We start from the raw sequence: 16043 nt of genomic DNA on the forward strand, positions 1-16043 counted from the left end.
GGTTCTACTGCAGCGTCAGTCAATCCGTTTGCTGCATCATCATATTTTGTTCCTCGAACCACACCTGGTTCACAACCAACTATCGGTTCAATGATGAAAAGAACTGAAAAAGAAAAAGCTGACAAGTTGATGACAAAATTTCTCCTCTGGAGTGATATTCCTTTCAGCATTATAAGGAATAATCCATTTTTCCAACCTACTCTTGATGCTGTTGCCAGTGTTGGCCCGGGGTACAAACTCCCTTCTCTTCATGATTTCAGAGGCCGGCTTCTTCAAGATGAAAAGCGTGACTGCACCCAAAGATTGGAGGATTTTAGGGCATCATGGGCACAAACAGGATGCACTGTTATGTCAGATGGTTGGACTGACCAAAAGGGGAGAACCCTTATAAACTTCTTGGTTAGTTGTCCCTTGGGGACTATGTTTATCAAATCTGTTGATGCAACTCATCAAATCAAAGATGCAAAAAATTTATGTGATTTGCTGGATGTGTTTATTTTGGAGGTGGGTGCAGAAAATGTTGTCCAAGTCATAACGGACAACGCTGCAAATTATGTTGCTGCTGGTAGATTGCTTATGGACAGGCATCCTACTTTATTTTGGACACCTTGTGCTGCCCATTGTATTGATTTGATGTTAGAGGACATAGGGAAAATTCCCTTTGTCAAAGAGGCTGTTGACTCATCAAAAACCATCACAAAATTTATTTACAATCACACATCTGTGCTTAGCTTGATGAGAAAATGCACCAACAACAAAGAGTTGGTGCGCCCCGCCATTACACGGTTTGCGACGAGTTTCATATCTCTTCAATCCCTCTTGAATTCTATGTGGGATTTGAAGAGAATGTTTGTTTCAGAGGAGTGGCGTTCTTCGCCAATGAGCCGCAAACCAGAAGGAGAGGCCGTCTGCAGACTTGTTTCATACCAAGAAGACTTCTGGGCGGGAGTGCAGGAGGTGTGCGCTGTCACAGAACCTTTGGTAAAGGTTCTTCGGTTGGTAGATGGTGAGAAGCCCGCAATGGGCTATTTGTATGAAGCCATGGATAGGGCCAAAGAAGCCATTCGGTCCTACTATGATGACAAGGGAGATGATGGGTTCCAGAGACAACTCCTTCTATGGAAGGTCATTGATGAGCGATGGAACAACACACTCCATCGTCCCATTCATGCTGCTGGCCTTTTCCTGAACCCTGCATTTTCTTATGCATGTGGGTTTAATTTTGATGTTGAGGTCGTGGAAGGATTATTAACCTGTGTCCAGAAGATGGTGAAAACTCCAGAAGAACGTATGGAGGTCTCTAGACAAATTGAGCAATATAAGTTGTCAGGTGGCACATTTGGCTTTGAGATGGCTATCAATGATAGGACGGTTAAAATCCCAGGTATTTTTTAGTTTGTAGTATGTACTTTGTAACTTTGTTTCAAATTTCATTGTTTCTTCAAATTCCATTTTTTTCTTATGTTTATTTAAAATTTTCTTTGTAATTTTGTTGTAGACGCATGGTGGAAGATGTATGGTGGCAGAGTACCCCTTTTGCAAAATCTTGCCGTGCGCATCCTCAGCCAAACATGCAGCTCCTCGGGATGTGAGCGCAATTGGAGTGTATTTGAAAAAATACACAACAAGAAGCGCAATAGGTTAACACTTAAACATTTAAAATATTGCAAATTTCCAAATAAATTTTTGAATTCATTAAAGTTTTAAACAATATTTTTTTTATAATATTAATTATTAATTTATTATTTCATGAACTTTGTACAGGTTGGAGTCCCATAGACTTAATGACATGGTCTATGTCTACTACAATCTTCGATTGTGGGTGAAACAACTAGAGAAGACACCTGATACGGAAGCCATCTCATTGGATGGGATTGACACCACTGCTGAATGGAGGGTTGAGACCGAGAGGCCTCTCATGGATCCCACTGAGGATTGGTTAGTGCAGGATGAGGGGGAGGAGGAGGGGGAGGAGGAGGAGGAGGAGGAGGAGGAGGAGGAGGAGCAGGAGCAGGAGGAGGAGGAGTTGGAGGAGCAGGAGGAGGAGGTGACACCGCCTACCCGGGCTACCCGGGCTACCACTACCACCAGTAGAGGACGTGGTCTCCGTCCACCTCAGCCTCTTGTAGCTGCTACTACTAGTTCTTCAGCTTCTAGAGCACGTCAGACTCCACTGCCATTTCCACCACCACAGGCACCAGCTTCTACATCTAGAGGGAAAGAGAAAGCTGTGCCATATTCTCGCAAGAGGGGCAGAGGAAATCAATAGGATTAGACTTTCATTTTATTGTATATGACATTATGACATGATGAGATACATTATCATATTTTTTGTTGATATTTTGAGGCTGAGTTGGACTTGGGACTCAGGACTTACTATTCAGGACATGATTCAATGTTATGTGTGATTTTAGTGCTAGAAATGATATTGAACATCTTATATATTAGTTTTTTTATCATATTTATGTGTCAATGTATTTATTTTATGTTGTAGATGGTTTAGATATTAAAAAAATTGAAAAAAAATGAAAAAAAATGAATATTTTTGTGCCAAACGATTTTTTCCGATTTTTTCCCGATTTTTTCCCGATTTTAACGATTTTTCCGATTTTTTCCCGGCGCCGATTAAATCCCGATCGCGATGTGTGCAACATTGGTTTCAGGTATTTAAACAAAAGGAACAAAAGGAAGTTGGAGCAAGGAAGCAAGAGCACCATCAAATGGATTAGCGTTATAAGAGGTAGGCCCTCTTATTCAATTCTGATCTAAGGAAATTTACGTTAGATTGTCTTGTTTGCGGCTAGACCCACTCTCTTGGGCTAGAGGGATCATCTCTGTCCATAAAGAGGATACTCCTACTCCACAATTACCTCAAAAAATCCCCTCGTGAAGATTAAGGTGATTAGATGCAGAGCTTCCTCACCAACAATTGATTGTAGTGAGCAACCATCCAACCCTAGTGGGGTGAAATCCCTATATTGCACTCTCATATTTGTGGTCGTTCTTCTCTATATAACCTTCTCAGCATGGAAAATAATTGAAATAATCAATTTTAAAGTCGTGAATTTGGATAATGGCTTGAAGGTTGGGCAGCTCCATCCTCCCCTTTGACAACCAAAAGAATCTATGCAATATTTCCACTCCCTCACCCAATTTTGACTTGTTGAATATAGACATAGACTTACAGGGAAACATGTATAACATGTCTACAACCTACTCCAAACCCGTGTGCCTCGCCATTTCTCAAAACCAGGAAGACCTCTCTGGAAATGATACAAGAGTTGATCCATAAGGTTTAAATAAATGTCGCACAAATTCTGCATGGGAGGGGGGGGGGGGGTATGCCACACCGCCCCCCTTTTTAATTCTCATGGAAATCGGTGGGGTGGTGGGCACCTCCTTGAGAACCCTTTCACATTGTTCATCCACCCCCATCGAGGTATGATGGTAAATATTTTAAATACTTATGAATTATATTTAAGGATTTTAATTTTGGATGGTGTTCTGGCAAAGCTTAAGAATAAAAAATAACTATACAAATATTTTAAAGTCATGCATGAATATCGCAACCATATCCAAAAACTATGGGATAAAATATGTGAGGCAGTTATCCACATGTCATTATATTGTGAAAAAGTTGCAATAAGACCTTCAAGTTATGGTCCAATTAAATATTTGAAAAATAGTTTTTTAATAATATTGAAAAATAGATATATTCTTTATCAAGGCTAAACAATATAAATTGCATTGGTAAACATTAAACTAATAGTGTTCATTGGGAAATTCAATTGCTAGAGTCTTGCCTTGGTAGGAACTAGTAAGGCCAATGTTCGTCATGTGACAAAATGTACTCATGTCATCAAATATGGAATTGGGATTTGAGAAAATATCCATTATAGATATAGACAGTTGTGCAATCTGTAAATCAAACCTAATTTATTTTCTTAAAGCATAGATAAATATTTTAAATAGTTATGCAAACTAATAACAATGTGTGTTTGGAAAGATAAACTATATGTAGCCTACAACTAAGTAATATTTATAACATAACAAATGTATTGAAAACTTGTTTACCTGCCAAATGTATTGCAGAGCAATTTGTTTGCCATGTCAAACTTTCGATTTCCTTTATTTTTCATTTTCATTTTGTTGTACTTTACACTTATACCATAGTTATAATACTCAATATCAATCTAATGGTTTTCTCTTGTTTCATTTACATTACATTTTAACTAAAAAAATATTCATAATTATCATATCTTAAATTTTTTAATAAAAATGATTAAAATCAAATCAATTATATATGTATTCCATAAATTATAAAATTAAATCAATTATCATTGTCTATTTTAGAATAGGCTTTCTAGAATTTAAGTTTAATTATCAATAGTAATAGATGGATGGTGCCTTTATAGAATATCCACAAAATATTTATGCTGATAGGCATTTCTATTTTGGAATATGGATTTTATTTACTTATTGATAAATAAATTTAAATTCCAGAAACCCTAATCCAAAATTGGTTCATAAGGTGGTTCTCCATTTTTGTTTCCCTCTATTTTTAAATAAGTCTCGGAATTTTCACTTGAAATATTTTTGCATTTATCTATTCTTCTTTTTGTTGCTTCATAATTGAATCTTCTCCTTTAAAGCTCCACTTCCTTCTCCAAGTTTTTAACCTCCTTGTTGTGTCCCTATAATACTAGTGATTACCCCATTACTATTGTAGTTATACCCTTTATTAATATTGTTGCGCCCCTATTGCCCCCATATTGTTATTACTGTGCCCCATAGAATCCCTCTATTGTTATTTTTGTGGCTTTATATTATTATTATTAGGTTGGCTGGATTATATTGTGACTCCTTAGACTCCTATATATAGAAAGGAGGTTTTGTCATTTGAATCATCGAAGAATTGTTCATTTATGTAATGTAAAGGAGGTTTCCCCCTCGAAGAGGCTGAATTCTAAGGCGTTGATCTATCTTTTCTATCTTTTCTTGAGCTGGTTTCATAACATTTGGTATCAGAGCTTTGGATTCTAGGGTTTCGCTGCTCCAAACAGGTCATCGTGGCATTTTCGCTATAACTTTTTTCTGCGATGTTTCAGAAGTTGCAAAAAAAACCCATTTGAGAAGAAATTGCGTTGAACCTCGAGTCTGAATTTCAGAGCTTTTTGCGCTATATTTGTGGAGATATGATCTGAGGAAGTTGGTCTTTTTGCAGACTCCTGAATTACATTCCAAACAGGTGACCTGGGGAAAATCGTCATAACTTTCTCTCTGGGGATCGGATTGAAATTTCGTAAGAAGGTACAGAAAGAGGACGGACTGTAGTTTCTTGTATGCATTTTTCAGATCCAAAGGTTGAAACAGTGACTCGTGGCACGTCATACAAGTTTGCTCTACTGAACTAGTCTATAATCAAGTCACTGTGGGAGATTTCGCATAACTCTTCCTTGGAGAATCCAATTTGGGTCAGACTTGTGGCATTGGAAAGAGGACAAAGAGGGCTACTACAGGTCACAAATTCAAAACTAGATGATCGAAAAGTACAGAGATACATCAGAGGCAATATCAAGCTCCTACAAAGTGAAAAAAGGTGTGTAGATTTTCTTCAATTTTTGCTTAAGATCGGTTTGAAAATTATTTTGAAGGAATTATTATCGGTAACTGATGCCTCGAGGAAAGAAAATGCAAACACCTAGTAAGGAACCTGAAAGCTCTAGCATGACTCATGAAGAAGAGGAAGAAATGCTACATGATATATCAAAATTACAAGAACAAGTGCAACAAATGTCACGCTCACAAAAGCTAACAGAAGCTAAGATAAATGGCATGGAATCTAAGATAAATGGCGTGGAAGCTAAGATGGATGATTGGAAGACAGATTTGAAGACAGACATGGAAGAATTGAAGATAGATATGAACACAAACTTGAAGACAGGCATGACAGATATGAAGACAGATTTGACAAATTTTCTACAAGAAATACTTACTAATGGTGAAAAGGTAGTAAAGGAAACTCATGATGAAACAAAAGAAATGTTAATCATGATTCATAGACTCTAATGTTGGATCGAAGACTCACCATATTCCAAAAATCGATATGAGGAAGTTTGATGGCAAGGATCCCGCCACATGGATATTACAGATGGAGCAATTCTTCGATCTCAATAATGTGCAAAACACACAAAAGGTACGTATGGCAACTTTATATTTGGAACCAAATCAGTTTGTATGGTATCAATGGCTTTGCTCTCGTAAACAATTTATCACTTGGGCAATTTTTACGGAAGAATTGATAGCACATTATGAGGATACAAAAAGCAACACTTTTTTTAGCCAATTGATAAGTCTCAAACAAAAGGGTTCAATAATGGAGCACATTGAGGAGTTCCAAAAATTGAACATAAGGGTAAAAGATATTCCAGAGGAGCATAGGATTGATGTGTTCATAGGGTCTTTAAAGGATAATATCCAACATGATGTTCGCCTTTGGGAACCTGATTCATTAGAGAAGGCATTCAGGTTAGCAAGAAAAATGGAAAGCAAAATTATGGCAACCAGGAAGCATACCACTCACAACTATAAAGATGGAAGTGTTGTTGCCCCTAGTCTTCCACAACCTATAAGGTTGACACCACAACAATTGGAAGAAAAAAGAGCAAAAGGGCTTTGTTACAGTTGTGATAGCAAATACACTAAAGGTCATAAGTGTGCTGAGAAGAAATTATTCTACATAGATTGTGAAGAGGAAGAAGAAAAGGAGCAAGAAAGGTCAAAAGAAGAGGATATACTCCAGGAACAAAGCCTAGATGAAGAACAAATAAATCCGACCATATCTTGTAATGCATTGGCGGGAATTACCACTCCTCAAACCATCAAGATAGAAGGACAAATCAAGAAGAAAAAGGTAATAGTGTTGATTGATTCAGGAAGCACCCACAATTTTATTCATTGTAGGGTAGCAAAAGAATTGAATTGCTTCCTATATCCAGCACCAGAGTGTCAAGTGATGATTGCAAATGGAGGAACAATAAATTGCTCTGGAAAGTGCCATAATATCAAGCTATCCATGGGAGAATATGTATTGACTAGCCCAATGCTTTCCATTCCAATGGGAGGTGTGATGTTGTACTAGGAGTCCAATGGCTACAATCCTTGGGTACAATAGCTTTTAATTTTCAAGAACTTTTCATCAAATTTTCTACGGAAGGAAAGGAAGTTGAATTAAGGGGTATTGCAGGGAAACCAGGAAAGATAATCAGCTCTAATGGTATGACAAAGCTTCTAAAAAAGGAGCAAAGAGGTGTAATTGCACAATTATGTTCGCTAGATGTTTCCACATTGGAATCATCTATTTCTCCAGATCTCCAAAAAGTCCTGGACAATCATTCCAAGGTATTTGAGACTCCCAAAGGTCTCCCACCTATGCGTGATCATGATCATGCTATTCATCTGATTCCAGGAAGTGTTCCTCCAAACATCAGGCCGTACAGATATCCCTATGTCCAAAAGAGTGAAATTGAACGTATGGTTGCAGAAATGCTAGAGGCTGGTATAATTCAACCGAGTCAAAGTTCTTTCTCTGCTCCAGTAGTATTGGTGCACAAGAAGGATGGATCATGGCGCATGTGTCCGGATTATAGGGAGCTCAACAAGCTCACTATTAAAGATAAGTTCCCCATTCCTGTCATTGATGAATTACTGGATGAATTGCATGGATCAATTTACTTCACCAAGTTGGATCTTCGTTCAGGATATCATCAAATCAGAATGAAGATTGAAGACATTCCAAAAACAGCATTTAGAACTCATGAGGGTCATTATGAATTTTTGGTCATGCCTTTTGGCCTTACCAATGCACCTTCAACATTTCAAGGTTTGATGAATTCAATTTTCAAACCATTCCTTAGAAAATTTGTGTTAGTATTTTTTGATGATATACTAATCTACAAGTCTTGGAAGGATCATGTTGAACATGTTGACAGGGTGCTACAACTATTGGAGGAGAAACAATTATATGCAAAAAGATCCAAATGTTTCTTTGGAGTCCAGGAGGTGGAATATTTGGGTCATATTGTATCTCATGAAGGAGTTAAGGTAGACCCTAGCAAAATTAAAGCCATTAAGGAATGGAAAATCCCCACATCCATAAAGCATCTGCGAGGATTTCTTGGGTTGACAGGGTATTATCGCAAGTTTGTTAAGAATTATGGGAGAATAGCAGCACCTCTAACAACATTATTGAAGAAAGATGCATTTTCATGGACTCCGGAAGCAACAAAGGCCTTTGAACATCTTAAAGAGGCAATGTGCCAAGCACCGGTCTTAGCTACGCCAAACTTCACAAAAACCTTTATTGACCCATTGCTTTTGAAAGTCGTCCAATCAAGGGAAAGTTTTTAAGCAAAGCTATTTATGAGAAGGAAATGTTGGCAATACTCCATGCACTTAAGAAATGGCGACCCTACCTAATGGGAAGACACTTCAAGGTAAAAACGGATCATGATAGCCTTAAATACTTTTTAGAACAAAGATTATCCTCTGAAGAGCAACAAAAGTGGGTCACAAAGATGTTGGGTTATGACTTTGAAATCATCTACAAAAAAGGGAAGCAAAATGTGGTGGCAGATGCACTCTCAAGAAAGGATGAGGATGTGGAAGCATTGTTGTGCGCCATTTCTATTATCCAACCAGATTGGATAAACGAAGCAAGGGAGGAATGGAAGAATGACGAAGAAGTGTGGGCACTTATTCGAAAGCTACAACAAGATTCCAGTACGTCTGATACATTTAGCTGGCAAAATGATTCGTTATGGTACAAAGATCGCTTATACCTCTGTAAGAATTCCCAGCTAAAACAAAAGATTCTTATGGAATTGCACACTTCTCCCTTAGGAGGGCACTCAGGATTTTTAAAAACTTACCACAGGGTTAAGAAGGAATTTTTTTGGGATGGCCTTAAATCAGATATTCAAAAGTTTGTGGCGGAATGTTTGGTTTGCCAAAAAAATAAAGTTGAAACAATTAAGACACCGGGTCTATTACAACCTTTATCCATTCCAAGCCAACGTTGGGAGGAGGTTTCAATGGATTTTATCACAGGTTTACCCAAGTCTGAGGGAAAGAGTGTCATCATGGTGGTAGTTGACAGACTTACCAAGTATGCACACTTTTGTGCATTATCACATCCATTTAAAGCCAGTACAGTTTCTACTGCATTTATGGAAACAATTCAAAAGCTACATGGAAACCCAAAGATTATTGTAAGTGACAGAGATCCCATTTTCACTGGAAATTTTTGGACAGAATTATTTTCTTGTCTTGGTACTCAGTTAGCTCATAGCTCATCTTATCATCCTCAATCTGATGGGCAAACTGAGATAGTAAACAAATGTTTGGAAGGATATCTTCGTTGCTTTGTATCTGATAAACAGACACAATGGGTCAAATGGTTGCCTCTGGCTGAATGGTGGTATAACACTTCCTTCCATACAGCAACAAAAATGACCCCATTTATGGCACTTTATGGGTATCAACCACCATCCATCACATCATATTTAAGAGAAAATTCTAAGGTTCAGGCAGTGGAACATCACATCGAACATCAACAACAAGTCCTCCAACTCTTAAAGGATAACCTCGTGTTGGCACAGAATAGAATGAAACAACAGGCAGATCAACATCGCAGTGAAAGAAGTTTTGATGTAGGTGATTGGGTATTCCTACGGCTACAACCATATAAGCAAATGTCCCTCAAGCAAGCTAAGAAGGATAATAAATTATCACCAAAGTATTATGGTCCGTACAAGGTGTTGCAAAAGATTGGTACTATGGCATACAAATTGGAGCTTCCTGCAGCTTCTCGATTGCACCCAGTTTTCCATGTTTCATGTTTAAAGAAGGTTATAGGCGACAAGCTCCCAGTTCAAACAATATTGCCAGAACTTGACGAGGAAGGAAAAATTATATTGGAACTGGAAGCAGTCATAGAAACAAGAACTCGACAGCTACGAAATCGATCAATTTCAGAGTATCTTATCAAGTGGAAGAACTTATCCGCTGAAGATTCCACATGGGAGGATGAGAATTTTATGCAGAAGTATCCAGAACTACTCAAGCGTTGAGGACAACACTTTTTTGAAGGAGAGGGGCATGTTGGGTCCCTATAATACTAGTGATTACCCCATTACTATTGTAGTTATACCCCTTATTAATATTGTTGTGCCCCTATTGCCCCCATATTGTTATTACTGTGCCCCATAGAATCCCTCTATTGTTATTTTTGTGGCTTTATATTATTATTATTAGGTCAGCTGGATTATATTGTGACTCCTTAGACTCCTATATATAGAAAGGAGGTTTTATCATTTGAATCATCGAAGAATTGTTCATTTATGTAATGTAAAGGAGGTTGCCCCCTCGAAGAGGTTGAATTATAAGGCGTTGATCTATCTTTTCTATCTTTTCTTGAGCTGGTTTCATAACACTCCTCCTCTCTTTTTACAAGTACCTCATTTAAAAGTTGCAAAGCTTCTTGATCATACTTTGTTGGTTCCTCCATCATCCTTTGGTACTGCAATGCCTCCATTTTCATTTGTGCTTTCTCCTCCTGTGGACGTGTGATCATGGCCATAGCCTAGTTTATAACAACTACAGAAGAGCTACACTTTTCCTCTAATTTTATGTACAAATTATTTAGAGAGTTATTCTCTAGCTCAGGTTATCGTTTCAAATAATCAACTACACTTTCACCCCCAATTTCACTTAGAATTCTCCCTTCCAAAGAATCAAAACCATAATCATTTCTCTCAACTAACAACCTCTTCTGTAGGATATGAAAACCTTCTATGAAACTTGGTGTTCCAAGAGTTATATAACTTGGAAATAACACTTGTAATAGAAAATAAGCTGGTTTGATTTGTTGGTTTGTTGGAATTAGTTGAGATATTGTCTCAACAACTGGTTTCATGTTTAGAAAACATTGGATCTAAATCCTCTTATAGAAGTGTGATGTACTAAGTTTTTGATGAGTGAATAAAAATATATTTTATGCTTTGTGTGTAAATACTTCCAAATTGGTATCAGAGCAAGGGTTTAGAGGGCTCCTGTTGGAGATTCTTAGCTGTTCATTGTTAGTGTAACTTCTGTCATCCACAGGTCTCTGGCGCTTTTGCATTTTCGCACAGGAAACCTCTCCAACATGCGGTCCATGGTGTAAAATGAACTCTGCCTCCCGTCCTCGGTCATGGTAAACCGGTGCTCCCTCACCCTGGTGAATGTCACCTTGTTTTTACAGTTCGTTTTCTTTTTTTTCTTTTTTCTTTTTCACAGATCTGATTCTTATTCCGTTTTCTTTGAATGACCCCTTTGTCTCAGGTGCGGAGTCTCGGTGCCGTGGCCAGCGCTCGATGGAGGACCAGCTCGGTCTTCCTTACTCACTCCACGTTCCGGGTAAGAGACGTTTATTCCCGTGGGTTAAAATTTAGGAAGAGACCCTGGGTAACGGACTGAGTCGTGTCCTTCTTGGTAGGCTATCTGAGCTGTGCTTGAGCATGGGAGTCTATCACTGTTTCGTGGGTTTTCCTTCAATGTGGAAAATTAAACGGCTTCCCAACCTCTGTTACTTTGTAAATTATTTGGGTTCTGTGCCAAGAAGATCAGGCGAAAACCCTAGTTGGGTTGCGCTTAATACCTGTCCATTACTGTATAAATTGTTTCAGAGCCGAGGGTTACACCCTACGGCGAATAATTGTATAAAGTTTTAGTTATTACTGTTAATTGAACTTTGGCTGGATAATGAATTGTGTGCTTCTCCATAGAATCGTTTTACGGTTCAATATTCTTTTTAAAGATTGCTGGTTTACCATGGACAGATTCTCGCCTGAGTTTGAAGTTTTCATTATTTGCTGTGTACACTGGATACGCTTATCTCTTCAGAGGATTTTCCTGTAAATTTCAATTAAGAGAAAAATATCTCTATGGTTTTGTTTACTGTTATTATTTTCTGTTTGAGGAATATGGGTTGTCGGCTTCGACTTCGGAAGCCCTCGCTGGCTACCCTATCATATTCACACAGGTTACGGCCGTTTTCTTTTTTTACAGGCTCGTTCCTTGATTTTTGGAATGTCTGTTATCGTTAAATTATGTTTATGATGTGGGCGCTAACCTTCCTTTGTTTTTCAAGTACTGGAGTGTTTTCGTTACCGTATTATTCATTCTTAAACTACATTGTTAAGATGGAGATCCTGCGATCTTCGATTGGTTGTTTAGTCTAGAGAGTTCACGCATTGACTCATTTTTTGACCTGTTACAGTTTTCTTTATTTTCTTTAGTAGCGTTCTTGGAATCTTTGTATGCAAATATATATATATATATATATATATATATATATATATATATATATATATATATATATATATATATATATTGTTTCAATTTATCTGCGTAGGCTGAAATAAATATACACAGTATTTTGTTTTCCATTTAACTGTCACTTATGCTACAGGAATTGTTCCAGTATGGAAATCTATGATCTTTAATTAAATCTAGTTTAATCTTTTCTTTCTTCTGTCAGTCGCACAGAAATTCATTCTTAAATGTCATCAATGTGTTTACATTTTCCATCTCTACCATTGCCTGCATAATTACAGAAATTCTTCCAATGCCATACACAGTTCTAGGCCTGTCATAGACCCTAATTAATTTCACAGTATACATAAACCCTTAATAACTATTAAGTTTCTCAGTTAATCCATACCTGAACAGAGGCAAACCTCTCTATTGCGCTTGTCAACCTCCCGACCTTAGGAAGATCCTCCTCGATCTTCCACCCCCAAGCACTTCTGCAGATCTTCACTGTCTGCAAACTCTCTGGCTATACCAGAGTCACGCTATCTGGTCCTTACCAGACGTAGCGGTTTAGGAAGCTTCCGCCTTCCAGACACATGCCATCTGATCTTTACCAGACATAGCATTTTTTTCCAAAAGAGCAACTCTCTTTTCTTTTTCCTCCGCTATCTGGTCTCTACCAGACTTAGCATAACTTTCCCCCTTTTCCTATGGGGTCTCAACCTTCTCATGAAGGTAGTTAGGTTTTCTTTTTCCAACCACCTCAATAGCTACTAACAACAATTAATCAACATAATTAATTAAACAGTAGTAGCAATAATTAATCAACATAATTAATTAACAGCAGTAGCAACATAGTTATTTTAATTTCACCAAACATAACCTTAGTCAACAGTTAAATTTTACTGCCTTACTTAAAACATTATCGATTTACTAGGGGCGTTACATCTCCCCCTCCTGAAGTTCAACATCGTCCCGATGTTGTTCACCCAGAAACAATTCGGGATAGGCTTCTTTCATGCTCTGCTCATCTTCCCAGGTGGCCTCATCTGGCCCAAAGTGCTGCCATTGCACTTTAACCTGGGTGATGACTCTTTTCCGCAGCTCGACCCTTCTCCGATCTAGTATGTTCACTGGCTCGACCAGGAATTCTCCTTCCGGTTCCACCTGAAACACATAATATTCAGATTAGCAGTTTCTTAACAATCCATCTTTGGTTTATGTTTGTCTTACAACATCTTCTTACCTGAATGTCCTGCCAACTTATTATGTGTCTAGGGTCATAAACATATTTCTTTAAAATGGACACATGGAAGACATTATGGACTCGGATGTGGCTAGGTAGGGCTAGCTGATAAGCTACCAGCACCACTCGTGCTAAAATCTAGAAGGGCCCACAAAAGCGGGGTGCCAATTTGGCACAACCATTCCATTGTAGAGTACTTCTCCTTGCCCGAATTCTGACATATACATGTTCACCCACTTGGTACTCCCTAAAGGTCCTTTTCCGATCTGCAAAACGTTTTTGTTTGTCCTGAGCTACTTTTAAATTAGCCCGCACTCTCTTAACCATTGCTTCCATCTCTTTTAACATTTCAGGACCCAGCATGAGTCTGTCTTCTGGTCCACCCCAGCTAGATGGCGTGCGGCATTTTCGGCCGTAAAGTACTTCGAATGGGCTCATCTGCAAGGATGCATGATATCCATTGTTATAGGCAAACTCCACAAGATGTAAATACTCTTCCCATCGAGTGGGTTGTTGCATCACATATGACCTCAGCATGTCCTCCACCACTTGATTCACCCGCTCAGTCTGTCCGTCAGTCTGCGGATGATATGCAGTGCTAAAATTCAATTGAGTTCCCAGACCTTCAAACAAGGTCTTCCAAAAGGCTGATGTGAATTTAACATCGCGATCGGATATTATAGTTTTTGGCAGCCCATGGAGCTTAAATATGTTCTGCATAAAAACATTTGCAATTTGTGCTGCACGATACGTAGATTGAACTGGTATGAAGTGGGCTGACTTACTGAGTTTGTCCACTACAACCATAATAGAGTCATTATTCCTCTTGGACTTCGGTAACCCTGTAATAAAGTCCATGGTGATAATCTCCCACTTCCATTCTGGTATAGGTAATGGCTGTAGCAAACCCGCAGGGTGTTGATGTTCAGCCTTAACCTGTTGACATTCTATGCATCGTGCCAGATATTCTATTACATCTCTTTTCATGCCTGGCCAGTGATATTCCCTCCGAAGCGAAGTGATTAACTTTTGATAACCCGGGTGTCCCGCATAAGGACTTTTATGATATTCATCCAGAATCTTTTCCTTAATATCGCCCTGATTGGGCACATATATCCTTTTCTTGTAGCATAAAATGCCTGCTGCGTCCAATTCATAACCTTGTTGCATTATGTGGATGTTTAAGTTCTGCACTAGTTGTTTCTTTTGCTCGTAGATTTGATCTTGTTCAGCAGCCTTTTTAATTTCTTTGCTAAGGGTAGACCGTCCTTCACTAAGGCCAATTTCATAGAGACAATGCACCTTTCGGCTTAGAGCATCCGCCACCCAGTTTTCTTTTCCTTTTAGGTGTTTGATTTCAAAATCAAAACCGCCCAAAAAGTCCACCCACCTAGCTTGCCTAGCGTTTAAAGTTGGTTGACTAAAGTAGCTAGTTAAGCTGTGGTGATCTGTCATCAATAAAAATTTTCTTCCCACCAAATAATGGCGCCACATTTTTAGTGCATGTACTACAGCAGTTAGTTCCAGATCATAGGCAGAATACTTCTGCTCATGTTCTTTCAATTTTCTGGATTCGTACGCGATCACTTTCCCTTCTTGCATCAGCACCCCACCTACACCCTCTTTGCTTGCATCTGTGTAGACTACGTAATCTTTTTCTGGGTCTGCAATACTCAGCACAGGTGCAGTGGTGAGCAGATATTTGAGCTGTTCAAAGCTCCGTTGACACTCCGCTGTCCACTTAAATATTTTTCCTTTCTTCTGCAAGGAGGTGATAGGGTATGCAACCCTGGAAAAACCTTCCACGAACCGCCTATAATATCCAGCCAGCCCCATGAAAGATCTGATATCTGCCACGTCCTTTGGTGTTGGCCATTCCATTATGGTTTTAATCTTTTCAGGGTCCACAACAATGCCTTCCTTGGTGATGATATGCCCCAAATACTGGATCTGCTCTTTATAAAAGTCGCATTTGCTAAATTTACCATATAGCTGATGTTCCCGTAGTGTCTGTAACACGAGTCTGAGGTGCTCCTCATGCTCTTTAATATTCTGGGAGTATATAAGTATATCATCAATAAAAATTAATACGAATTTGTCCAAGTACTGATGAAATACACTATTCATCAGGCACATAAATGTCGCAGGTGCATTGGTCAACCCGAAAGGCAGTACCACAAACTCATAATGCCCATAACGGGTTCGAAAGGTTGTTTTGGCTATGTCCTCCTCCTTAATTCTGATTTGATGATAACCAGACCTCAAATCGATCTTTGAAAATATTGTCGCCCCTTTCACTTGATCAAACAGTTCATCGATGCGGGGTAGTGGATATTTATTTTTAACTGTCAATTTGTTCAGCTGTCTATAATCTATGCACATACGAAGGGTTCCATCCTTTTTCCTAACAAATAGTACATGGGCTCCCCAAGGGGATACGCTG

General features: G+C 38.6%; 1 protein-coding gene across 1 annotated transcript; it reads left to right on the forward strand.

Annotated features, from left to right (window-relative positions):
- The first annotated feature begins 513 nt into the window (after positions 1-513).
- LOC149222819 (uncharacterized) lies at positions 514-11958 on the forward strand. Its single transcript, XM_089387687.1, has 4 exons — positions 514-1384; positions 1499-1640; positions 1765-2025; positions 11880-11958. The coding sequence occupies exons 1-4, from the start codon at positions 577-579 to the stop codon at positions 11956-11958; spliced, it is 1290 nt and encodes a 429-aa protein (XP_089243813.1). The 5' UTR covers positions 514-576.
- Positions 11959-16043: the final 4085 nt, after the last annotated feature.

Source organism: Pinus tabuliformis, chromosome Q (genome assembly GCF_031772625.1).
Source record: "Pinus tabuliformis cultivar Carrire ecotype Pingquan chromosome Q, CPIR1, whole genome shotgun sequence".
Lineage (NCBI taxonomy): Eukaryota > Viridiplantae > Streptophyta > Pinopsida > Pinales > Pinaceae > Pinus > Pinus tabuliformis.

What these genes read in the sequence shown, in the direction of transcription:
- LOC149222819 (XM_089387687.1), top strand. Translation starts at nt 577, where the DNA reads ATGGACAGGCATCCTACTTTATTTTGGACACCTTGTGCTGCCCATTGT. An exon ending in TAGGACGGTTAAAATCCCAG is followed by an intron (nt 1,385 to 1,498) that starts GTATTTTTTAGT and finishes ATTTTGTTGTAG; the next exon opens with ACGCATGGTGGAAGATGTAT. An exon ending in CAGGAGCAGGAGGAGGAGGA is followed by an intron (nt 2,026 to 11,879) that starts GTTGGAGGAGCA and finishes TACCATGGACAG; the next exon opens with ATTCTCGCCTGAGTTTGAAG.